The sequence below is a fragment of the Geotrypetes seraphini genome, chromosome 2, assembly GCF_902459505.1.
Source record: "Geotrypetes seraphini chromosome 2, aGeoSer1.1, whole genome shotgun sequence".
In the NCBI taxonomy this organism is placed as follows: domain Eukaryota; kingdom Metazoa; phylum Chordata; class Amphibia; order Gymnophiona; family Dermophiidae; genus Geotrypetes; species Geotrypetes seraphini.
In genome coordinates this window covers 180,341,050-180,368,323 of record NC_047085.1, presented here as the reverse complement: position 1 = coordinate 180,368,323, position 27,274 = coordinate 180,341,050, and the positions used below count along the sequence as shown (strand labels likewise).

At 41.7% G+C, this 27,274-nt stretch overlaps 1 protein-coding gene across 7 annotated transcripts in view; it reads right to left on the bottom strand.

The window, feature by feature from the left end:
* Positions 1–27,274, bottom strand: part of ATP9B (ATPase phospholipid transporting 9B (putative)) — a 668,517-nt gene that overhangs the window by 157,157 nt on the left and 484,086 nt on the right. For all 7 annotated transcript variants that reach the window (XM_033934419.1, XM_033934424.1, XM_033934423.1 and 4 more), the window contains one exon: positions 26,733–26,981. In XM_033934419.1, coding sequence (XP_033790310.1) covers positions 26,733–26,981 — 249 coding nt within the window. The remainder of the gene's footprint in view (positions 1–26,732; positions 26,982–27,274) is intronic.

Below are 27,274 nucleotides of genomic sequence, written 5' to 3'. Positions count from 1 at the left end.
AAGATTTAATATTTTTACCTGGTTTTTTATCCAATAATGGATCCATTACAGCATTAAAATCTCCAGCCACCACTAAATTAGAGGCAGCCAGTGGTAATAACATATTTTGTAGTTTTTTGAAAAATTCTGATTGATTCGAATTAGGGGCATATATATTAAATAACGTCAGGGTATCATTTCCCATACCTATATCAATATGTATCCATCTTCCATGTGGATCTGAATTTTTTACCTTTATATTGGCCATACATTTTTTATTTATAAGGATTGCAACCCCTGCTTTTTTACCCACTGCTGGAGCAAAAAAACATTCTTTTATCCATCCACCTGATAATTTCTGTGATTCCTTCATATTAAGATGGGTCTCTTGCAGACAGTAAATATCTGCATTTTGTTTTTTTAAAAATGTTAATATTTTTTTCCTTTTAATTACGTGATTCAGGCCATTGACATTAATAGAATATATTTTAAAAGACATTATATATTTTAATACTTTTCATTATCTTATTCTTCCTCTCCTCTTTCATATTTAATATCCAAAAAATTTTCTTCATGACACACATATTTAACCCTAATGTATCTCCCTTAATTATTCTAATAAATATTCTCCTTATCCCTCCCTTTCCCACCCAATACATTGGCTGCTTAAGGATACACATTGGAACTGTAATCCTAACATTCTCCCCATTCCAGGCAATCAATATTCAATTGTTTAAACAAATTTCCCTTCTATCTATCTATATTGATCTTTTATATTTATTTAATCATTTTCCATAACATTTTATTAATGTATCATTATCCATTTAACAATATGTTAATTTGTATTTCCTTAATATTATGATTTCAACATATAATTATTTTAAGCATATATGCAGTGTATTATTTAATAATTTTCCTATATTCTGTTCTTTCTTTCATATAATTATTATTGTCTTTTCTTTGTATTGTATTTCCTCCATTTCTTCAAATATTTCGATATGTTATATTTTCTAATTTTTCATAGAGTCTTCAAAACCATCTTAATGTATTATGTTAATATATCATAGGTTCTGGTTTAGAGAGAAAATCTTTTAGTTTTTCAGGATCCTCAAAATATAAGGACTTGTCTCCAGATGACACTCTCATTTTCGCCGGGTAGTATAGACCATATTTAAATCCTTTTTCTTTTAGTAGAGGTCTCATGTCTAGTAGTCTTTTCCTTTTAGTTGCTGTGTTTTTGGCGAAGTCTGGTAAAAACCATAATCTTGATCCTTTATAATTTAGGTTTTTATCTTTTTTTGCTGCATTTAGTATCTCTAGTGCTTGTTGGTATCTCAGCATTTTGAAAATTATTGGTCTTGGTCTGTTTTTGTTTTCTAAATTTTTAATTGGGATTCTATGCGCCCTTTCAATTTCAATTGGTTGTTTCAAGTCTAACTGTAGTATTTTTGGAATTAAATTCTCAAGGAAAAGGATAGTATTTTTTCCCTCTAAATTTTCTTGTATTCCAAAAAGTTTGATGTTTTTCCTTCTTCCTCTATTCTCGTAGTCCTCCAGTTGATCTTTTAATTTATTTAATTCCAGGTTGTCGTTTTTACATCTTTTTGATTCACATTCTATAGTTTCCATTTTTGATTCTAGTTCAGTTGTTCTTTTGTTGTTAACTTCCATTTGTCTATGAATATTTAAAATTTCTTCTTTCATTTCTGACATATTAGTTATAGTTTCCTTGAGCATTTGTTTGATTTGTTTTAGTTCTTCCATAACTTCTGTTTTGCTTAATGTGTCTGATTCTTCGATAGGAAGTGGTATTTTGCTTGGTGTTATTTGGTCTTGTTTCTGTCTTTTTGCAGATGTACCAGCCTCATTTTTGTTTTGTCTGGTACTTGCCATGTTGTTGTTTTCTTTTTCTTGGTTATTCTTCTTTCTTAAATTTAATCTCTTAGGTTTAGGTTGGGTGTTCTTAAGTTTTTAATTCTTTTTCTTCTAGGATTTGGTTCTATCTTTTGAAGTAGATTTTTTTTTTTTTTTTTTATATTTCTTCTCCCTTAAGCCCGTTCACTATCTCAATGAGATGGGAAACACTCAGTCTGATAATTTTTCCTTCTCTTAGATCTCTCTCAGACTAGTTAGGTCTTTCATAGATTTAATTCATTATATCCTGAAGTCACTCTCCCTTAATGACACTCCACTTCAGCGCTGATCAAATAAAATATTTTTGGTGGTCCTTTCTTCTAGCTCTCCTCTCACGAGCCCAATCGCAGCTCCGACTGAGGAAAGCAACACCTTTTCCAATTATTTTCTTATTTTGGCAATTTTGAAGCAACTGTAATCTATTTATTCACAGCGTCTTTCAATTGCCTCGATGTCTTGTTGCTTCAGTTTTAAAAAGTTCCGTTAATCCTTTCCTCTGTCTCTTCTCTCATAAGCCCAATCGCAGCTTTATCAGAGGAAAGCGACATTCAATTCAGTACTTCTTTATTATAGCAAGCTGATATTTATTTGTTTATTTATTTATTTGTTTACTGAGAGAAAGTGCCGATATTCTTCTTCCTCAGTTACTCAGTCTCCCTTCCATCAATGTCAAAGGAGGATAATTTTCAATTCTATATTTTCTTTTCTGCCTTCAGACTTTTACTTTTTTTTTTATATCACAAAAAGAAGCCAGTAATTAATCGATCTCCTTAACTCCAGGCTCCGACTCAGCTCCGGCTAGAGAAGGCTATAACAAACCGTCTCAGTTCCATAAATCAACTGTCAGCAGCCTTACTAACGAGATCAGTCTCTCTCTAATTTTTCCCTTCAATGTTAGTCAGTTTAAACATTCAGCACATAGAAATAACAACGCTCTTGATATTTCTAACTTTTCTTTTCCCAGTGCCTTACCTAGATCTGGCAAGGCAGGCTGGTGTAATTCACGCTGTGAGCTTTTTTTTTTTTAAAGATACCTCGTCGCTACAGCAACTGTCATCTGTCATTAAAAAATCGGCAAAAGAGAAACAGACCTTTTCTCTTAATTTTCTCACCCAGACTTCACCCAACTCTCAGCAGTACCTCTTTTTTCACTCTTTAATAACAGCGTTGTTATCCGTTTGTTTCTGTTTATAGATTTTCTTTTCTGTCAGTTATCTGCCGCGTCAAACCAGCGCTGAGAGAAAAACCGGCAATCTTTCTTTAAGTTTTCCTCTCTCAGTATCTATCTCGATTTTATCGGAGGAGCTCAATATTAGTTTGTAATAGTTTTAAGTTTAATTTAAACTTGTTTTTTCACCTCAAAATCAACAATAAGAGAATTATAATTTTAAAATTTTGCCCAGATATAGAGGAGCGTCTCGATCACACCTCCATCCTGTGTTCGCGTTAAGCCACGCCCCCACTGTGAAAACTTTTTAATAAACTGATCATTGAATCAATATAATCGATTCCACAGCTTTTCCCTTTGTGTTTGTTTTTTCCATTCTTCTGTGGAATTTTCTTGGTGAATCTTTTTGCTTTGGATTGATTTTTAAAGACTAGGGGACACTTGATGAAATTACAGGGAACTACTTTTAATAGCAATAGGAGGAAATGTTTTTTCATTTGGAGAATAGTTAAGCTCTGGAATGCATTGTCAGAGATTGTGGTAAGAGCAGTTAATGTAGCTGGTTTTAAGAAAGGTTTGGACAATTTCCTGGAGGAAAAGTACATAGTCTGTTACAAAGACATGGGGGAAGCCACTAATTGTCTTGGATTGGTAGCATGGAATGTTGCTACTATTTGGGGTTTTTCCAGGTACTAGTGACTTGGATTGGTCACTGTGAAGATAGGCTACTGGACTAGATGGACCATTGGTCTGACCCAGTAAGGCTATTCTTATGTTCTATTGATTAGAAAGTCAGGGGTGTCAGACTGCCATTTCATCCGTATCTTCTCTCACATGGTCATGGTCAAGTCTCAAAGTCCCTCCTTGAGGGCCGCAATCCAGTCAGGTTTTCAGGATTTCCCCAATTAATATGCATGAGATCTATGTGCATGCACTGCTTTCAATGCATATTCATTGTGGAAATCCTGAAAACCCAACTGGATTGCAGCCCTCAAGGAGGGACTTTGAGATCCGTGCCCTAGAGGAACCAGAATGCTTTGGGATTATGACATGGATCTTGAGTGCAAGGACTTGAAGAAAAAGGATCCAGCTACTCAGAGATGGTCAAAGCAACTCGCCTTCATTCTTAGATGATGGTGGCAACCTTTGCCAAGACCTTGAAAATGTTCCAGCACTGGTGTGCACAGGAGCAGGTGGAACCATTGAGAGCCCCAATGGATGAAGTGCTAGTGTTCCTGTAAGTGGGTCTTGAGAAGGTTCTGGCGGTTGGTTCCCTCAAAGTGCAGGTAGCAGGGTTATCCTGCTTTAGAGATTGAGTGGCTAAAGTTTCTTAAAGGGTGTGCTGCGGCTACATCTCCCTGTGTGGCAACCTTTTCCAATCTGGAACCTAAACACGGTTTTACATAGTCTCACTAATGCCCATCCGAGCCTTTACAGGAGGCTGCTCCAATGGATCTTACCATAAAAACAGTTTTCCTAGTGACCATCACCTTGGCACGAAGAGTCTCAGAATTACAGGTGCTCTCATGCAGAGAGATGTTCCTTACAGTTCCCTTGTTTTTGCCGAAGGTGGTGTCAGCCTTCCATTTTTTTCAGAAAGTGCAATTTCCTGTCTTCCAGGCCACGGATTTAAAGAAAAAAGATAAGATGTTGGAGCTGCTGGATGTTAGAACATAAGAACATAAGAACATAAGCAGTGCCTCCGCTGGGTCAGACCATAGGTCCATCCTGCCCAGCAGTCCGCTCCCGCGGCGGCCCAAACAGGTCACGACCTGTCTGATTCCATAGAAGGGGCCCCCTTGCCACCTTGGTTTCCCATTGAGTCCTATCTTCCCATCGAAGTCCTAACCCTTCGGTCTTGCACATGCACGAGCTGGTTGGGTTTCTATACTTATTACCTGGTTAGCTTTCTATACCTATGTTACATCCCAGCACCTCTCTCAGTATCCCACGATCCCTTTATCCTTCAGGAATCCGTCCAATCCCTGTTTGAATCCCTGTACCGTACTCTGCCTGATCACTTCCTCCGGTAGCGCATTCCAGGTGTCTACGACCCTTTGGGTGAAAAAAAACTTCCTTGCATTTGTTTTGAACCTATCTCCCTTCAGTTTCTCTGAATGCCCCCTCGTACCTGTTGTCCCTTTCAGCCTGAAGAATCTTTCCCTATCCACCCTCTCTATGCCCCTCATGATCCTGAAGGTCTCTATCATATCTCCCCTGAGCCTCCTCTTTTCCAGAGAGAAGAGCCCCAGCCTATCCAACCTCTCAGCATATGGGCAGTGTTCCAGCCCTCTTACCAGTTTCGTTGCTCTCCTTTGTACTCTCTCAAGTACCGCCATGTCCTTCTTGAGGTACGGCGACCAATATTGAACGCAGTATTCCAGATGTGGACGCACCATCGCTCGATACAATGGCATGATGACTTCCCGCGTCCTATTTGTTATGCCCCTCTTTATGATGCCCAGCATCCTGTTGGCTTTTTTCGAGGCTGCTGCGCACTGCGCAGATGGCTTCAGTGATGCATCCACCAGCACACCCAAGTCTCTCTCTAGACTGCTGTCTCCCAGCAATCCCCCCCCCCAATTTGTAGTTGAACAACGGGTTCTTTTTCCCTATATGCATGACCTTGCATTTTTCCACGTTAAAGCGCATTTGCCATTTGTTTGCCCAGTGTTAGGAGAGTTTTTCTCCATTACCTAGAAGTGATGAATGAATTTTGTCTTTCGGATCATCTTTTTGTTTTAAAACACTGACAAGCGGGGAAAGACAGTCTCTAAGGCGTCTATCTCCAGATGGCAATTGCCTGTATGTACATTGGCTGTAGTAAGCAACCACTGATATCTTTGAAAGCTAACTCTACTAGAAGTGTGGTGGCTTCATGGGCGGAGGCCCAGGAGTTAATGCCCTAAGAGATTTGTGGGGCAGCTACATGGCCCACCCTCCAAACTTTTATGAAAATTTACAGAGTGGACGTGGCAGCACGTATAGACACCACTTTCGGGTCAACAGTGCTGACAGCAGGCTCGTCTATCCTGCTGTAGACTCCAGGGATTGCTATGATACATCCCACTTGTCAAGACTCCTGTACCCTTTGCACCAAAAGGGAAGATTAGGTTCTTACCATGATAATCTTCTTTCTGGGAGAAGAATACAGGAGTCTTTACAGCCCACCCTGTCAGATTTCCATTTATTCTGCTTTCTGTCTCAGACAGGTACATGTATCCAGAAGTTTGGATTTTTGAAGAGCGTTGTAACTTCTCAATTGTACAATTAAAGGAGTACTTCTTGGAACTGCATCAGTGTTAGTGCTGGTTGCACTCAGGTAGGTGGTCTGTTAGTTCCATCTTCTTTTTTTCTTTTGACTCATATGTTTTGTACCATGTTTGTGCAATTATATTGAAGTTGATTTGATTCTCAATACTGTTTAAAAAGTAGAACACAATTGGCTAGGTCAGGGAGAATCTCCATACCTCCTGTATATTTCTGCTCTTATAGTACTTTGGTATGAACTGAGAAGCCGGACTGCAGTCCAGAGCAAGAGGTGGAGCTGAAGAAAATTTAACACTTTTAACACAAACTCACAGGTGGGGATACATAACCCACTTGTCAAGACTCCTGTACACTTCTGTCAGAAAGAATATTACCGAGGTGAGAACCTAATCTTTTCTTCTAAACTCTATACAGTGGTACCTTGGTTTGCGAGCATAATTCGTTCCAGAAGAATGCTCGTAATCCAAAGCATTTCTATATCAAAGCACATGTCCTCATAGAAAATAAGTGAAACTCTGACGATTCGTTCCACATCTCAAAAACTGGTATGGATAGTAAGTAGACGCAGAAGAGGGAGGGTTAAGTGACTTTACCCAGAGTCACAAGGAGCTGCAGAGGAAATTAAACCCAATTCCTTAGCCAAAAGGAGCCGGAACAAACGAGACCGACTACTGTACCTCCCTCATCGCCTGACTCACTTCCTTCACTTCTAGCTTCTCTAGCGTTTCACCTGCAGTCCAGGAATTAGCAGTCCTCCGTGAAGCGTCATCAACGAGCCGGCTGCCAGCGTCTCTGCCTCTAATAACCACAGGTCCTCCAGTGGGGTCCTTTATTGTCAGTGGTAGCCTTTTAGCAACCCAACACCCACCTGAGTTCAGGAAAGCGCAGGATTGCCCTCTTATGGTTGCCAGTGCCCTGCAGTTGGGTGGGAAGCAGCTGAATAAGCGCGTGCGCAGCTGGCAGGAGGACAAGCATCCACGCGACCGCCCTGGTGTTCTCAGACTCCGGCACTGTTTGAGATGGTGCCGGTGTCTCTGCATTTTGTTACAGCTTGGCAGCAGCTTCCAGTGGCCTCGTGTGGACAGCCGGTAGCTCGACAGCCCTCAATTGCTCTGCCCCGGCCCTTCATTTTCTGGGGACAGCAGTGGTTCAGGCCTTGCCTACCCACCATGTGCCGCTCGGGTACCTCTGGAGCTGTGCCAGGCCCTGTCCCAGCAGCCTTTGCCTTCTGTGCCCTGCAGTTTCTATCGGTCCTGCCACTGCATACACAGAGAGGAAATATAGACACGTGAGTAAGTGCTCGTTTACAGAAGCAACACTCGGTTTGCGAGTCAAAGTTTGCTGGAGTGTTTTGCTCATCTTGCAAAACACTCGCAAACCGAGGTTTGACTGTATTTTATAACACTTTTGCTGTGAAGAAGCATATTATCTCTGCAGACACAAATTCAGTGTTTTAAGATATGCACAAGCAAGCAGCTGTGATATCTTCTAGATAGAAAAATTTTCCATGATATGAATGGATTAATGGAATTCATTTACAACAAATTTAACCATTGCAGGAACATACAGCCTCATGCTACATAATTAAAAATTAATCCTTATTTCATAGTGAAAAACTTTTGGACTATAATGTATCTTAAATAGAAAACTATATATAGATTTTTCCTCAAAAAAAACATTTTATTAAAAAAAAAATCTGATCTAAATTTAAAAAATCTTTTTGGTTTTGTTTTATTTAATCACTGAATTTTATCGATCCCGGTGCCAAGGTACACCCTGATTTCATATGGGAAAATCCAGGAAAAATATAAAGACTCCTACAGGTTTTTTTTTCTTATATGCCAACAATTTATTCTTGAGCGTTTTGGTTATTTTGTTTGCATTAGCCGCACATCATTATCCTGATTCAGTTTATTGTTCAAGGACATTGCCGGTGCTCCTGATGCAGGTGCAGTGCACCGAAATATAACTCATGTTAGGTCAATAAAGTTTTGTCCTGATTCATTTAGGCTCACTGTGATTCTATTTATTTAAAACATTTCTGTACTGTCTCAAAGCTATCCAAAAATAATTTACAAAGCAAGAACCAGAACAAACTGAAGCTGGGAGGAGCCAAGATGGCAGCAGCAAGATGACAGCTTCTCCTGCAGGGCGCAGTGGATGATCTTAACTATTACCTATCCATTATGCTGCATACCAAACGAAAGGGGAATGTTTGTGCTGATCCCTCGGCAGTAAGGACTCAGCGCTCTATTTGGGAGTTTGCTGCTATTGTAGGGTCCCCTGAAATGCCCGGAGAGTTGGTTGCTGCTCTGTCAGTGAGAGGAGAAACTGCAGAGCAAGACCTCAAAACATCTTTCTCTTCTGGGAGCCGTTCTACCACCACGCCCTGCTCTTGGCACGGCTATGCTGAAGGAACCCCGCAAAAATATTCTCGCAGCAGTTCAAAATAAAATTAGGTTCTCCTCCCTTTACTTGAGCTCCTCTCTTATTATTGTGGTCTAAGGAAGACAATATATATTGTATTTAATTGATAATTTGCCTATTTTCTTTGGATTTTCTTTCTGTATTTCTTGAGCATATGTACTCTTGTGAATTATGATAAATTGAAATAAATAAGCAAGAAACAAAACAAAAAACTCAAAAATGAAGCTATAGAAAAATAAAACTTGTAAAAGCCCCATTTCTCCTATATTTGATTACCATGACGTGCAATATTAGTGTTAATGCCTACTTTTTAACAAAAGTATTTATTGAAGTTGTATTTGTTTAGCAAGTTTGCTTACTTATAGTATAATGCAACTAGAAGCCCTATTTTGTTTGTTCCTTTGTTGTTCAACAATTATAAACATGTACATTTATAGTATATCTGAAGTTGTCAAAGAGTCTGATATACCTTCTCAGTTTTGTATTTTGAGTGGGAGGGGATACTGACCGCTAGGAGAGTAAGAAAGCCTCTTCTAATCCCTCCAGTGGAACGCTGCTGAATATGAGTACTTTTCTAAAATCTAGATGTTCCAGACAGCAAGTCTAAATCTCAATATTAGTCTTTTTGGACACAGACATGCATTCTTCTGAAATGTGGAATACATGGGGTTTTATTTAGGCTTTCTCTAGTCCCACCCAAAACCTGTCCAAACCATGCCCCCTTGCCATATGCATGTTTTCGAATTTTAGATGTGTGCATCCTGGCTTTGTAAAACTGAGATTCAGACACTTTTGCAATATAAACATCTAAATGCCAATTTATGTTTATATAAGACACAATAGCTCTCCTAAATAAGGCTCCTTAATTATATTTTGTAAATACCTAGGGTAATCCTGTTAAAATAGCTCTAGAAATGTAAGTACTTTTGTATTCTTCCTGTGGAGCCTGATGATGATGTGCTCATTGTTTTTTTATGATAACTGATCAATATTTCATTTTCTGTGAGACTAGAAAGTTTCATTTGGTTGTCACTATGTCCTCTACACCTGTGGCATAGCAAGCAATGGATTCAGTATAGAAAAGTCCTAAACAAAATCATAACTATTTCAAGCTCAACAATCATACATCTATGTCCACATCCACTATGGAAAAGTAATACTGATCTAATGTAATTAACAATAATAAAAGGATAAATGGGGATAGCAATAAAGGCACAAAGGTCATCTGCCCAGGTAATCCTAGGGCATGCTGTGAACAGGACTCTTTGAAGACCTTTGATCTTCTTTGGTCAAAAATATTGATTGGTCATGATTTCCAATGACTGTTTACACTAATAAACTAGCTATTTATTACTTACATTTTCTCCAATGTAGCCATGTTCTCCAAAATTTCTAATTTTTTAATATTATTCTACACAGTACTAGGAGATTAGTGCTGCCTCATCATAAGGAAAAGGGATTGGGACTTGTATACCACCTTTATGTAGTTTTACAAACAGGTACTTCAAGCATTTTTTTATCTGTCCCGGTGGACTCACAATCTATCTAATGTACCTGAGGCAGCGGAGGATTAAGTCACTTGCTCAGGGTCACAAGGAGCAGCGCAGGGTACTGAGACTATAGCTTTAACCAATACGTCACACTCTCCTCCTAAGGTTACATATAAGAAAATGTTTTTGACCAAAGCATCTCTATAGATTCAATTCAAACAAGAAAGCATTGTTTTTTATTGGTTTAATCAGAAGGGATGAATTTTATAAGAAGTAGGCATTTTAAATTATAGCTTCTTATTAAAGCAGCAGTTTAGTTTCAAAAGGCAAAGCTCCAATGTATGAAGCCTATATTTTTTATTTCCTTTTATTTTACATGCTTATTGAATCAAGACTAATTGTGATGTTTTGTCAATGTATTTGTGAAGAGCAAATCATTGTCAGCAGCATAAAAACATCACTTCCATGACCTTTGGGACCTACATTGAATGACTGGGCCAAATGATGTCTTAGATATTGACATGCAGTTTTTCCAGATGACCAAGCAGTATTTTTAAGCTCATAATTGTATTATATTTCAATAGAAAAGCTTCATAATTGTAAATGATAAAATTTAATATGCAATCAATCATCTGCAGAGCCATGGATAGAGTAGAGCTGCACATTACTGCATCTTTTAATGACTTTAGACATTTCAGTTGAATCTTTGGGAAAAATTGCAAACACAGCTGAGAGTCAATTCTGTGGAAACTGAAACACACACAGGGAGAAATTCTATAAATCGTGTCTGAAAAGATAGACCCCAAGGGCAGTGCTGTAAACTGGTACTGTTTTTGTAGTACATGAAATCTCAGAAATTTCCTGTGGTCCAGAAAGATGGGAATAAGCAAGTAGGCCTCCATCATATCCAGAGAAGATAGAAATTTCCCTGGTATCACTGATGTAATGACTGACCAAATGGTCTCCATGCAGAATCTGGGCACTTTTACTACTGCATTTATTGACTTCAGATCCAGGATTGGTCTCTAATCATCTGAGTCTCTTTTGGGCAGGATAAAGTATATAGAGTATCTAACCATGCCTGATTCTTCTCTACAGCCTGGATATTTATTAGCCTTCTCACTGTTAATCGTACTTTGATCGCTTTCTCCGGCTGACCGACCGGGGAGTCCATAAATAAGTTCCTCAGGGGACGAAAGAATTCGAGATTGTATCCTTCTCAAATGATGTCCAATACCCAACGGTCCAAGCATATCTGCACCCAGGCCTCCCAGAAAACTGTCAACCTCCCACCTATCAGTAGAGGTGTGGCTGTAAACATGGCACAATTTGGCCTTTTTGGAGGCTGCTGTCAGGTGGGAACTGGCAGGCTGAGCCTGCCTGGAACTGTTGTATCTCTGCTGTGAGCCATAATACGATCTCTAAGAAGAGGAGCACACTGAGAGCTGACAAAATCTCCAAGAATTTCAAAAATTATCACGACCGTACTCCCTTGAGGTAAGAGGTCTTGGCAACTTGCAAAGGCCCTTCCAGGGCCTTCCAATGCTCTATCAGTATTATGGTAATATGATGATGCGAGGGAAAGAATGTGGTCCGATTCTTAGAACCGCTCATGACAGAACATTGAGCTGTCATGGTCTGCAGGGGTTCTAGCTTTAGTTCCTGCAACAAATCTGTAATAAGAATTGTCATACTGGAACAGACCGAAGGTCCATCAAGCCCAGTATTATGTTTCCAACAGTGGCCAACCCAGCAAATCCACCAGTTAAAAGGTGGCACACCATTGTGTCCTTCCCTCGATCCAGGACTACCACGGTCTCCTGACTGGTGCTTTCCATCTGAGACCCTGAATCCTCCAACACTGAAGATTCATTTTGGGGGATCAAAGGAATTCAATCTGAGCCCCAATTTTCCCAGTCCTTTTCCTACTGGACCTCTGGATCATGTGCTTGACACTGCAAAGAGAGAACTACACTTTGAGAGTATAACCTCCTATGCAAGCCCTAGCGTGTTCTCAGAAGGTGCTGACAGCCCCACTATAAATTAGATAGGCTTCAAACATCACTCACAAAATCAGGGGTAAATCTCTGTCCAGGGTGCTTCCTCAAGAGCCCAGGGAAATTCGAGCAATAGCGCATCACCGCTGATGCCAAGTCGCTATTTCCAGGTTCCAGGAGGGATTTTTGACCCACAGACTGAGCCACTTGTGAATCCATGACCCTGGAGGGATGAATGGGCTAAGCCCTTTGCTCCTGCACCCATCAAGTGCTCCATGGCATGTAGATGCTCCTCTTTCATCCAATCAGCACAAATCTGGCATATATAGGAATAGAACAGCTTGAGGAGTCCCATCTATATTGATTTTATACCAAACTGAGATGTTTTTTGGCAGATTGAGCTGGATTGAAAAATCCAAGATGGCCGTGGTGGCAGTGTTCCAGCGCCAATAACAGCCCAGGAGAGCAAAATTACAGTTCAAAATTGTCAGGGAAGGGATTTTTTATAGGTGGGAGACCCTAAAGGAGGCCTCAGCAACCCTCAGAAATACAATTTAAAACCACCCCTGATGTATCTATCCTACAGAGTAAAATAGCCTGCACTCAGAGTTACTACTAGTGCTGGGATTGCTTTAGCTGAGACTCCAGCTGAATTACAGAGAAGACTTCTGCCTTAGACAAGAATGTAAGTGGCTCCAAAAGCTTGTATCTTTGGGCAGCCAGTCAAACCAATAAATGTGACTGAAACCTCAAACCCCCTAGCTCCGCGCATGTTGATGGGAGGGAAACACACCCAGAACCCAACAAAGCCCTCAGGTCTGGCATAGCGCCACACAGTCTGCGCTCAAGCACACAAGCAAGCACTGCTATGAGAAGAATGGTATCCAAGCCTCCAAATTATTAGCGTAGGCTAGCAAGGCAGGTTCCCTTAAGTGTTATCCTGCTAGCTACAGACTCGATCCAGAAAGCCTCACAATCCAGATAAAATATCTGAAAATAATAAAAATGATATCAGGGTAGATCAAAAAATTATCTTCCAACTTGAATGTAGAAGGAACAACTAAGGAGGAGATGGAGTGCAGCCCAGATCAAAAGATGAAGCTGAAGAAAATGTAACTCCTTCTACAAAAACTCACGGGTGGGGGATACAGAACCCACTTCTCAAGACTCCTGTACCCTTTGCATCAGAAAAAGACCTTAGCCCCATTGTTCCTTTGTAAATCAATATACACATAATCAACCCCTTACCTCATAAGTGCTAAGTTTATATATCTGCACAAAGAGCTTAACATGAGGAGGGAGGGAAAAGCAAGCAGGATCTTCAGGTTGGTAAATGTTTTGATTTCATCATATTTCTTAAAGACTACCTTGAGGAACTGTCATATTTGAGCAAAAATATATTTGTTATTATTACTGCATGATACCGTCATTTTAATCCAGCTGTTATGAAGAAATAAAGAGTTGAAACAAATATTCCTTTTTTAACAGTACTGAATGGCAGTGAATGCAATGAGTAATACTAAAAAAGCTGAAATAGTAAAAATAATAAAATAATAGCATTGACTTTTTTGATTAGGGGACTCTATCATCAACCTAAAGGATGAGTTTTTCTATAGAAAACCAAGATTTAAATCAAGTGTTTCTGACTAGTGATTTAAATTGAATTGATTTAAATCAAATCCACCCTGCTCAGCACATCCCATATCTTAAGATTCAAATCCTGGAATGGACATGCCCAAAAGATGCCACTGCTCTAGTAGAAGCAAATTGATTAGGAAGCAGTTTCTATCTCATAGACAGATTTGGAGATGAAATCCATTGCACAAGAGTCAGTGTTTTAAATGGTGGAGAGGTCTCAGTATTAGGTGAGTTCCATGGTAGAACCAAAGGCTCCTGTGGCACAAACTATATATGAACACTGCACGGATATCCTGAAACCGCAAAGTTACCAGCTGACCTCAATGGCATCCTATCCACTGCTGGGAACACACAAACCTTCTGCTTGTGCTTATTGAATGGGATAAACAAGAGAGATGTTATTTTAAAAAAAACCCTCTATAAAAAAGGATAACTTGAGTTGCAGTGTCTAACTACCTTGCTCACTGAATTTTTAAAAATGTTTTTTATATTTCATCTTTATTAGAGTTTTCTGACTATAATACATCTCTTGCAATATGAAAGAAACTTACAAAAATCAAATCAATAACCCACAAAAAACATTTGTTTTCTTGTTTAAACTAATTTCAATACTTACACTCTAGCTTTATAATAAAAATGAAAAGGAAACCCCCCAAAAACTATTAACATACATTTAAAAAACAATGCATATGATTAATTCCAATAGATATTAAAAATCCTAATAATACCCAGTTATCAGTAAAAAATCTCTTTTCGATTCCCCGATCAACACTCCCTTCCTCAAACAACCCTGTTTTAATGTCAGACAAAACTGATAATAAAAACATAAAAAGTGTCATACTGGGACAGACTAAAGGTCCATCAAGCCCAGTAGCCTGTTTCCAACAGTGGACAACCCAAGTTCCAAGTACCTAGCAAGATTCTAAGTAGTAAAACAAATTTTATGCTGCTTATTCTAGGAATAAGCAGTGGATTTCTACAAGCTATCTTTTTTTTGTTGTTTAAAAACAACCTTAGAGAATCTACCTATTGTGTGCAACTAGTACTAACAAAAAGGGAGCCAAAGGATGAAGAATATATGTACATATACAAGATTTCTTCACATACAGCCATTTTACTGCAGGAGAAGGGCTCATGACCTAGAAATATCCGAGGCAGAAAATCAGGTGAAACAATATACAGTGGTACCTCGGTTTACGAGTGCACCGGTTTGTGAGTGTTTTGCAAGACGAGCAAAACATTCGCAAAATCGGCGCCTCGGAAATCGAGCGCGCTTCGATTTGCGAGCGCCCCCCCCTGCGAACCAGCCCCCTCCCCCCAGCGATCCGGCCCCCCTCCGCCGCCTTCGGGCCCGCCGCCATCGGGCACCCCCCTCCGCGACCTGAGGTACCCCCAACCCACCCGAACCCTCTTCTTCTTTTGCTGTAGCCTCCGCAGCGGCACCGGCACCAGCATGTCCTGTGCGTGGTGCCAGTGCCTGAAGATCTGCTTCCTGTGCTGGGCCTTGAGCATGTGCGCATGCTCAAGGCCTGAGAGTTCACGTCGAACGTGAACTCTCAAGGCCCAGCACAGGAAGCAGATCTTCAGGCACCGGCACCACGCACAGGACATGCTGGTGCCGGTGCCGCTGCAGAGGCTACAGCAAAAGAAGAAGAGGGTTCGGGTGGGTTGGGGGTACCTCAGGTCGCGGTTGGGGGGTGCCCGATGGCGGCGGGGGGGGGGGAGGGGGGTGCGGATCGCGGGGGGGAGGGTGCCAGTTCGCGGGAGGGGGGCTTTCGGGGGGAGCAATGCCGCGGGGGGGAGCAGCGCTGCTGGCCTCGGGGGGGGGGGGACCTATCAAAGCGAGTTTCCATTATTTCCTATGGGGAAACTCGCTTTGATAAACGAGCATTTTGGATTACGAGCATGCTCCTGGAACGGATTATGCTCGTAATCCAAGGTACCACTGAATACTGAGGATGGGCTGTACGAACTCCTGAGAAGATTAACAGAAAGAAGATTATCCAGGTAAGAACCTAAACTTTCATTCTGTTACATCTACTCAGTTTTTGATATGGTGACATATCAAAGCAATGGCTGATGTCTAGGGAGGGACAGAAGATCCTGCCCGCAGACTTAGGACCCAAAAGTGGTGTCCTCTCGAGCCACCACATCCACTCTGTAAAATCTAGAAAAAGTATGCAGAGTAGACCAAGTAACTGCTCTACAAATTTCTGCAGGAGGAACTGTCTGAGGCTCCGCCCATAAAGCGGCAACACCCTTGGTGAAATGTGTCTTGAGAAAGACCAGCGGCTGTTTACTACAGGCAATGTACAGTGGTGCCTCACACAACGAACTTAATTCGTTCCAGGAGCAAGTTTGTTATGCGAAAAGTTCGTTATGTGAAACGCGTTTTCCCATAACAATACATGTTAAAAAAAATAATTCGTTCTGTAGCATAAAATATGCTAAGATGACATAAAAAAAGATAAATTTATCTTGTTAGAGCTGGTGTTAGACACAACTGGGGACTGCAAAGTCCAGGCAGAGGCTTACGGCTCTCTTTGACCAGGGGGGACAGTTGCCCTAGTTGCACTACCCTAACCCTATTCCTGCTATGTGTGACTGTGGTATTCTGTTAGCATGATATAGAGGGGATATATGTGAAGGGGAGGGGAGACAGGGGTTTTGTTGATCCTTGCTGTGTATTATAATCACCCCCCACATACTCCCCAGTACCTTTTTTAATTCCTCCCATCTTTCCCAGCCAGTGGCGTACAGGCCAGAAGCGCAGAGATCAGGAGCAATTCCTCTGCACGCCTGTGTGGGCCCATGCCGATCTCCGAATGGCTGCAGTTAGTTCTTGTGAGTCCCGCGAGAGCTGGCTGCAGTTAGTTCTTGTGAGTCCCGCGAGAGCTGACTGCAGCCATTCAGAGATCAGCGCAGGCCCAGGCAGTAGCACAGAAGGCTTGTTCTTGATCACTGTCTGCGCTTCTGGCTGGGAAATTTGCTAGACCACCACGAGTGAGCGGGTGAGATTAAAGTTGCAGCAGTGGTGGCTTTTTAAAAAAAATATGTGGTGGCGGGGGGAGGTTTAAAAATATGCGGTGGCGGGGGGAGGTTTAAAAATATGCAGCAGTGGCGGCAGGGGGGTTTAAAATATGCAGCAGCGGCGGCAGGGGGGTTTAAAATATGCAGCAGCGGCGGCAGGGGGGTTTAAAATATGTAGCACCACTGCACAGGGAGCCAGGCGGAGAGAGGGCAGTTAAGCGATGCAGCTCGGGCGACTTCGTTGTGTGAAACGAAGTTCGTTGTGGGAAGCAAGACCTGAAGTTCGTTGTACGCAGCGTTCGCTGTGCGAGGCGTCCGTTATGCGAGGCACCACTGTATATTGAAGAGATGGCCAAGCAAATCCATCTAGCTATAGAGGCAAGGCAAAAGTCATTGGTCCTTTCTAAATACTGGAGCAAAACTCTCTGCACATCTAGCTTTCTCAATATTCTATCCTGCTTATCTGAACCTTTAGATTGAAAAGTAGGCAGATGAACCTCCTGATTGACATGGAAATCAGTCACAAGCTTTGGAAGAAAGGAGGGAAGAAGACAGAGAATGACATCCGCTTCTGTAATTCTAAGGTAGAGCTCCCTACAGGAGAGAGCTTACAGCTCCGAGATTCGCTGTGCTAAAACAACAGCCACCAGAAACACAGTCTTGATCATGAGATCCAAAAGGGAAGCATCTCCAAGAGGCTCATATGGAGCCTTAGTGAGGCCCTTTTGGACAATGTTAAGATTCCATTAAGGGAAAGGATATTGAAGCAGGGGCCTGAGCCGGAGTGCACCTCACCTCTCAATATTCTTATCACATCTGGATGAGCCATCAGTTAACCTTGAGACTCTGCACCAAAAAACAGGAAAGCTTGACCACATGCAGCTTCAGGGAGGCCACCGCAAGGCCCTTCTCCAGTCTAGCCTGAAGGAAAGCCAGGATGACTGGAATGGGAGCGGCTCCACCTAGTCCTTTTCACAGTGTTGTTGAAAAGCCTTTCAAACTTTAGCGTAGGCCGCCACAGTAGATGGCTTCTTAGCCTGGAAGACAGTAGCAATAACCACGTGGATTAGAGCCATATGCTCAAGAGTCATGCCATAAGACCAAAGCGCTGTGGATTCTCCATAGGGACTGGTCCCTGACTCAGAAGCCTGTGATGAATATGCAACTTGAAGCTCCTGTCCTGCTGAACACATACCAGGCCTGCATACCACTGTTGGCGAGGCCAATCAGGGGCAACGAAACCTGGATGAGTCGTGATCCTGGGAATGACCTGTTTCACAATGGGCCAAGGGGGAAAAACATAAAAGAGATCATGGCATGGTCAGTGCTGGACCAAAGTATCCAATTCCAAGCTTCCTGTTCCCTCTCCTTGATTGAAGAAGTGCTTCACTTTCAAGTTTACCATCAAATCCACCACTACCTGCCCTAGCGGCACATAATGAGATCAAATGCCCTTTGAGAAAGCAACCATTCCCCCAGGTCCAGGAACTATTATCTTAGAAAGTCAGTCAGTATGTTTTCCACTCCGCCACGAAGGCTTCTGCCCAACAGAAAAGCATCTGAGCCTCTATGTATAAGGGGGTGTTTCTGGTGCCTCTCTGTCTGTTCACATACACTACTGCTGTGGCATTGTCAGAGAACACCCTTACAGCTTTTCTCTCGATGACATTTTCTAGCTCCTTCAGGGCCAACTAGATGACAGTTTATGGACCACTCCTTTTGATAGTGAGTCTACTGGCCTTGAATCAAGCGGTCTCCACAATGAGCTCCTCAGACTAAAAGGCTGGCATTAGTCACAAGAGTCACCCACTCTGATATCTAGAAAGGCATGCCCTTTGACATGGAAGTTTCCTGAAGCCATCAGCGTAAGCTGTTCATTGCTGTTCCTGTCCATGGGAGTTGAATCTGAAGCTAATGCCTCTGCAGAGCCCACTGAGAGAGGCCTGGAGAGGACGCATATGTGACCTGGCCCAGTGAACAACTTCCAGAGACGCTTCCATAGAGCCCAACACCTGAAGATAATGCCACAAGAGACATGATCTGTTGATGTAGCTTCTGTTTGTGTGGCCCTGGAAGAAAAACGCTGCCCCAAGTCGTGTTGAAAAGAACTCCCAGATATTCCAGAGTTTGGGTTTGTTCCAGATGGCTCTTCTTGAAGTTGACAATCCAGCCCAACCGTTGGAGCAAATCTAACACTCACTGAACTGCCAGTTTGCACTACTGCCTGGACGCGGCTCTAATAAGCCAATCATCTAGCTAGGGATGTACCTAGATCCCTATCTTCTGGAGATGAGCCACAACCACCACCATAACTTTGGTGAAAGTACGGGGGGCTGTCACCAATCTGAATGGAAGGGCTGCAAACTGGAAATGCTGCTGAAGTATGTGAAACCTCAAATATTTTCTATGGCACAAAAAGGTGGGAATATGCAGATATGCCTCAGTGAGGTCCAGAGAAGCACAGCTGCAATGACAGACCAGGCCATCTCTATGTGGAAATTAGGGACCTTCACGAAGGCATTTACTGCCTTGAGATCCAAGATGGGTCTCCAGTCCTCTGTGCCTTTCTTGAGCACAATGAAGTTTCTGGAGTATCTGCCTGAGCCTGAGTTGACATCGGGAACATGTTCTAGGGCAGATCAATATCCAAGCGCCCAAAATGCAAGGGACCTGGGGAGAGGAAGAAGCGATATGGATCGCTCTGAAAAGAGAAGATGGAACTTCTATCTACGTGGGTGTAGTCTACAGACCTCCAACTCAATCGCAGCAAATTGATAAGGATCTGATTGTGGATATCCAAAAGTTTGGAAGAAAAGAGGAGGTGCTGCTCTTGGGAGATATCAACCTGCCAGATGTGGACTGGAATGTTCCGTCTGCAGAATCGGAAAGAAGTAGGGAGATTGTGGATGCCTTTCAAGAGGCTCTGCTCAGACAAATGGTGACGGAACCCATGAGGGAAAAAGTGATATTGGATCTGGTCCTCACAAATGGGGAGAGTATCTCTAATGTTCGAGTAGGTGCTCACCTGGGAAGTAGTGATCATCAAACAGTTTGGTTTGATATAACGGTTAAAGTGGAGAGCGGCCGCACGATACTTAAAGTCCTAGACTTCAAACGTATGGACTTTAATGAAATGGGAGAGTACCTGAAGAAATAGCTGTTAGGATGGGAGGACATAAAAGAAGTGGAAAGACAGTGGTCTAAGCTGAAAGGAGCGATAAAAATGGCTACGGACCTTTATGTGAAGAAAATAAATAAAAACAAGAGAAAAAGGAAGCCAATATGGTTCTCCAAACTAGTGGTGGAGAAAATAAAGGCGAAAGAGTTGGCGTTCGTGAAATATTAAAAAACCCAAGAAGAGGAGTGCAGAAAGGACTACAGGGTGAAACTGAAAGAAGCCAAGAGAGAGATATGTCTGGCGAAAGCACAGGCGGAAGAACAAATGGCTAAAAATGTAAAAAAAGGAGACAAAATTTTTTTCAGATATATTAGTGAAAGGAGGAAGATGAAAAATGGAATTGCTAAACTAAAAGATGCTGGGAACCGATATGTGGAGAGTGATGAAGAAAAAGCAAATGTGCTAAACAAATACTTCTGTTCTGTGTTCACAGAAGAAAATCCTGGAGAAGGATCGAGATTGTCTGGCAAAGTTACCCAAGAAAATGGAGTAGATTCTGCGCCATTCACGGAGGAGAGTGTTTATGAGCAACTTGAAAAACTGAAGGTGGACAAAGCGATGGGACCAGACGGGATCCATCCCAGGATACTGAGGGAGCTCAGAGAGGTTCTGGCGGGTCCTATTAAAGACTTATTCAACAAATCTCCGGAGACGGGAGTGGTTCCCGGGGATTGGAGGAGAGCGGATGTGGTCCCTATTCACAAAAGTGGTCACAGGAATGAAGTGGGAAACTACAGGCCAGTGAGCCTCACTTCAGTTGCTGGAAAAATAATGGAAGTGTTGCTGAAAGAAAGGATAGGGTACTTCCTTGAATCTAATGGGTTACAGGATCCAAGGCAACATGGTTTTACAAAAGGTAAATTGTGCCACACGAACCTGATTGAATTTTTTGATTGGGTGACCAGAGAGCTGGATCGAGGACATATGCTAGATGTATTTTACTTAGATTTCAGCAAAGCCTTTGATATGGTTCCTCATAGGAGGCTGTTGAACAAACTTGAAGGGCTGATATTAGGACCGAAAGTGGTGAACTGGGTTAGAAACTGGTTGTCCGACAGACGCCAGAGGGTGGGGGTTAATGGAAGTTGCTCAGAGGAAGGAAAGGTGAGTAGTGGAGTCCCTCAGGGTTCGGTGCTGGGGCCGATCCTGTTCAATATGTTTGTGAGTGACATTTCTGAAGGGTTAGAAGGAAAAGTGTGCCTTTTTGCAGATGATACCAAGATTTGTAACAGAGTAGACACCGAAGAGGGAGTGGAAAATATGAAAAAGGATCTGCAAAAGTTAGAGGAATGGTCTAATGCCTGGCAACTAAAATTCAATGCAAAGAAATGCAGAGTAATGCATTTGGGGATTAATAATCAGAAGGAACCATATATGCTGGGTGGTGAGAAGCTGATATGCACGAGCGGGGAGAGGGACCTTGGGGTGATAGTGTCTGAAGATCTAAAGGTGAAAAAACAGTGTGACAAGGCAGTGGCTTCTGCCAGAAGGATGCTGGGCTGTATAAAGAGAGGCATAGCCAGTAGAAGGAAGAAGGTGTTGATGCCCCTGTACAGGTCATTGGTGAGGTCCCACTTGGAGTATTGTGTTCAGTTTTGGAGACTGTATCTGGTGAAGGACGTAAGAAGACTTGAAGCGGTCCAGAGGAGGGCGACGAAAATGATAAGGAGGCTTGCGCCAGAAGACGTATGAGGAGAGACTGGAAGCCCTGAATATGTATACCCTAGAGCAGGGGTGTCCAATGTCGGTCCTCGAGGGCCGCAGTTCAGTCGGATTTTCAGGATTTCCCCAATGAATATACATGAGGTCTATTTGCATGCACTGCTTTCATTGTATGCTAATAGATCTCATGTATATTCACTGGGGAAATCCTGAAAACCCGACTGGATTGTGGCCCTCGAGGACCGACATTGGACACCCCTGCCCTAGAGGAAAGGAGGGACAGGGGAGATATGATTCAGACATTCAAATACTTGAAGGGTATTAACGTAGAACAAAATCTTTTCCAGAGAAATGAAAATTGTAAAACTAGAGGACATAATTTGAGGTTGAGAGGTGGTAGATTCAAGAGCAATATTAGGAAGTTCTACTTTACGGAGAGGGTGGTGGATGCCTGGAATACGCTCCCGAGAGAGGTGGTGGAGAGGAAAACGGTGACTGAGTTCAAAGAAATGTGGGATGAACACAGAGGATCTAGAATCAGAAAATAATATTAAATATTGAACTAAAGTCAGTACTAGGCAGACTTGCACAGTCTGTATCTGTATATGGCCGTTTGGGGGAGGATGGGCTGGAGAGGGTTTCAATGGCTGGGAGGGTGTAGATGGGCTGGAGTAAGTTTTGACGGAGATTTCAACATTTGGAACCCAAGCACAGTACCGGGTAGAGCTTTGGATTCTTGCCCAGAAATAGCTAAGAAGAAAAAAAATTTTAAATTCAATCAGGTTGGGCAGACTGGATGGACCATTCAGGTCTTTATCTGCCATCATCTACTATGTTATTATATGTAAGTGTGGCCCTGATTTTGGCCTCCTTTTCTGGTCTTCGGCTGGAAAGTCGATGAACAAATTCAGAGGAGGGCAATAAAATTTGATCTTGTGATCAACTCATATGATTTCTAACACGGATTGGTCTGAGGAAATTTTCTCTCAGTCCTCAAGAAATGCCAACGACTGCCTCTAATATGTGGAGGCTTGGCTGTCAACTGGCATCATTGGGGCTTTTTGGAGGGAGGGTTGACACGAGCCCGAGAACTGCTAGCATCTGGAGCTGCTGAATTGCTGTCTATAACCCTGCTGAAGGTCGTCTTGGATGCTGAAATCACCTGCCCACTGCCGGATACACAACATTCTGCAAACCAAGATAGCATAAGCTGACACCCTGCTCCTGACTCTGATAAGGTTGTATAAGGCGTCTGCCACAAAATCCACACTTTCCAGCACAAGCTGGGGGCAGGCGTCTCCTCCGCAGAGGGCTTCCGCTGCAATCTGATGTGGCAAGACAAGTAACAAATGAAGCAGCAGCCTTGATCTCTAGAGCAAGAGCTTGAAATTGCTTTTTCAAAATATCCGTAACATCTTTCAGCATACTACCACCCTTGCTTGGGAGAGCTGTATATTTGGTGTCCTGAGCCACTGTTGAATCCATCTTCGGCTGGTCAAATAGCTGCTGGAACTCAGGTGCCGTGGGATAAAGCCTGGACATGGCTTTGCAAACCTCAGGGACCCCTCCGGGGTCTCCCATTGTTCCATAACCAGTGCAGTAATGTCCGGATGCGAATGAAAAAAGGAGGTCTTAATGTTAGACCCATTCATGACCATGCACATGGAAGAGGAGGTTGGAGCTTCCAGCTACAGTTCTTTAATAGCATCGGCAATTAAGTTGTTGACAGAGACTGACTTGAAGACGTGGCAGATTCAAAGGTCATCTCCCTGGTCGGAAGCCAGGAAGGCTTCTTGGTTGCTGGAACCAAATAGGGAACCACAGACATTCAGGACTGAACTCAAGTCCTGATACAAAAACAGCACCTTCAGTCTGGCTCGAAAAGGTCACTGGAGCCAAGGTCTGGCTTGTTCAACTGAGCAGACAATGAAGGGGAGGATGCTCGTTGGGTCGAAGGCTGTGCGCATACAGGCCATGATACCTGCCCTGGTCCCGTTAAAAATCTCTCCGCAAAAGATTTACAAATTCTGGAGAGAAGCCTTGTGAGGGAAGCAAAGGAAGCCTGCAGAACCTCCGTCTGGGATTTTGTGGGTTCTGCAGACTCCACGTGCCTCTGCTTTGCATCATTGTGAAATAGGGGATCTGGACAGGATGCTTTACCCATTTCTTGGACCTACAACAGTTCACCAGCTCTGGAGGAAATGGATGAGGCTAAGCTCGAAACTCTCATCCTTCCCTTGTGTATGATGTGGCACGTGGTACATGGATGCTCCATCGCTAAACAACTGGCACAACTTTTGCAACAATATCATCATAGGCTGGCCATCCTAGTTGATTAAAATCAAAATTGAGGGGTTTTGAGGCAGCTAGAGGCTTTTGAAAAAAAAAAATCCAAAAACTGGCACAACTTTTGCAACAAGAAGCTTTTGAAAAAACTTTTGCAGCTAGATGCTTTTGAACCCCCCCCCCCAAAAAAAAAAAAAAAAAAAACTTGTTAAAATCCAAGTAGGCCACCGCCAGTAAAATTGCACCACAAATGGCTGGTGGAGAGTTAACTGAAAATTCAAAAACTGTGAAAAAGGGATTTTGAAGGTGGGAAACCTAAACCCTAACCTTAGAAACCCTCAAATTTAAGATTTTTAGACCCACTGTGCTTTTCTGTTTAGAAAGTATTATATATGAAATTATTTGTCTATTAAATAATAATGTTGTTTATTAACCAAATATGTTGTGATAGGTCATTGTGGAGGTTAAGAATAAAACATCAGTTCAGCCATTTCCCTAAATAAAGCTCCAGGGTGCAATATTTAGAGCACTTTATTCAATAAAAAATGCTTTTAAAATGGTACTTTCCTGATTGGAAAACATTGGCATCATCTGTCAACCTAACTGCAGGAAAGTTCAATAAGCTAAATAATGAACCATTTACATTATTTTCCTTAGGCTCCACTGATTTGCAAACACTGCATCGATAGAGCTCTTTAAAAAATTATGATAAAGACCTTCTAGTCTAACTTTCTACTTGCTTTTTCTACAAAGGTCAAATCAGTGGGGTTTGTTTTCACATTTTACAATACATATTACTAATTATGAAACTAAAATTGTTAGCTCAGAAATAGGAAATAAATAGAAAAATCCACTTATTTTCCATTATAAAATACAGAGGTAATGAGAAACTGAGAAAGAAAAAATAAGCCCTATACAATGGCCATAACAAACATCCTGATGCTGTTAAAAAAAGTGAATCCAATTCAAGATAGATTGCTTTGTGAACCACGCAAGCTATGGAGAAACTGATATTAAAGTCCCACACTCCTTCAAATCACAGTATTGCAATGGTTCAAACTATCCTTCCCATCATCTCAACAAGTTTGATGGAAGATATTTGAGGCTACCTTTGAGGTCCTCTTTTCTGGAACAAACTGCCAATGTACCTAAGACAACCCACCACTTACCTTGACTTCTGATATCTCTTCTCTCTATAGCCAACCTCCTATCCTTCACCTCTTCCCTCTAACAACCTCAGGATTGGGCTTAAAAATGTAACTTCAAGCACTTGATCTAATTCTTATTGTAAACTGCATAGATTCCTTGTAGATAATTGCAGTATATAAGACATTGTATTGTACTACACTGGTGTTCATAATGCACTCCATATGATAAGGCTATTACAAACTCTGGAATTTTCCACATGGAATGTTTCTTTTAATAAGACTTTACAACTTCAACACTTTACGTGAGGGAGGCCACAGTCTATGTTGCATTAGTCAGCATTTGTAATCCTTGAACTGTCAGATTTTTTTTTGACTTTTTCTTTGTGATTTCTGACATAGATCATATTTTATGGTGCAACCTGGAGAACTTTCTCTATCTTTTTTTTTTTTTTCAGATCGTAAATAAAATATCATTGCGCAATGGTTGGTTTGAATGGTGTATGTAAGTAGGGAGTGGTAGCCTTGAGAAAGCCCTTTGAACTATACGGGCAAAACATGTTGGTGATTCTACCCCTGTTGAAAAGCGTCTTTTGCACAGCTAAGTACTTTTAGTACATATTTATTTAAGACAAATATTAAAGCTCATTAAATTAAACTATTGAAAATATTTAAAGTATTTAGGAAACTGGATCCGATGACGAGTGGGAGCATAAAGCCCAGCACAATGAAAGCAGTTTGAGTGCCTGGTGGCCCGCTGAGGACTAAACTTATCATGGCAGGGACATCCTTTGCCACGATAAGCTCAGCAGCAACCCGATTCTCCAAACGACACCAGTGACATGGATGCCGGTTAGAGAATTGTAGTGTTAGGCGCGATTCTATATACAACGCCCGTGTGCGATTCTCAAAAGCCGCTCAGGCGGCTTCTGAGACTGGGCGTCCTATACAGAATCTGGCCTTTACTGCACAGACTTTTCACTTAAGGTGTGGCAAGTGAAAAAAACTTTCCCATCACCTAACTCCAAATGTTTTCCAATGCTGCAATATCATCCTGGAACAAGTTTACTGGGCAATTAAGATTATGTGCAGATCATTACAACTTCAAGAAGATGTTGAAAACCAAGCTGTTTGTAGATGCTGTTTCATCTGTCTTTCCTAAAGTTGTTTGATCATCTCTGTACCATCTTTTAAAATATGTTATTGAAGAATTTGTAAATGTTTTCATATGTGTTTTTAATATTCTGAAGAATGATTTGTATTCTTTTTGTTTTTGTTTTATGTATGTTTATTTGGAAACCACTGTGACTCCAGGCGGTATTTTAAAAAATAAATAAATAAAACTTTCCACAAAGTTAAAGAAGGGAAAAATCCCATAGCAAATATGTCTCTCAAGGCCTTTCTGATCTTATGGACATTTCTTCCCTTTTCATGTTTTTCTCACAGCCAATACAAACAATTATATGATACCATTTATGACATCAGAGGAACGTCTCACATAGTAAATATTAAATATGTTGGAAAACTCTAACATTAGAGAAGACTGACCTCATCGGGACTGGAAGCTTGGTAAGTGCGATTTTCATCGCTGAAATCCTGATCCACCTCTGCATATTCTGTTTCTCCATTCACTCCACCTCGTGATTCATACACAGGAGTCACATTATGACACAAAGCAATTGCTTTTACTGCTTCATGGATGCGACTGGTAACAGTCTTCCGGACTTTGGGTGCTGAAGAATGGGTTTTTCTTGAAGGTGTTGTGCTGGTGTTGTTTCCACTGGTTTGAGAATTTGTCTTAAAAAAACAAATCAGTAATGAATATAAAAAAGGGAGATGAATAAACAATATCAATAAAAAATACCATCTAATAAAAATCACACAAAAATTCAACTAAACATGAAGAGATAAATAAGGAAAGGAATGTTTAATTCAAAAATTACTACCTAAAGGCAATTGAAAAAAAATAAACAAACCTCAAAAACTGGCATAGAAAGGACTAAGGATAGATCCTAAAAGCATAATAGACATCCACCCAATATTAATACACATTAAAAGATTTGCCCGAATAACCATATCTTAATGGCTAC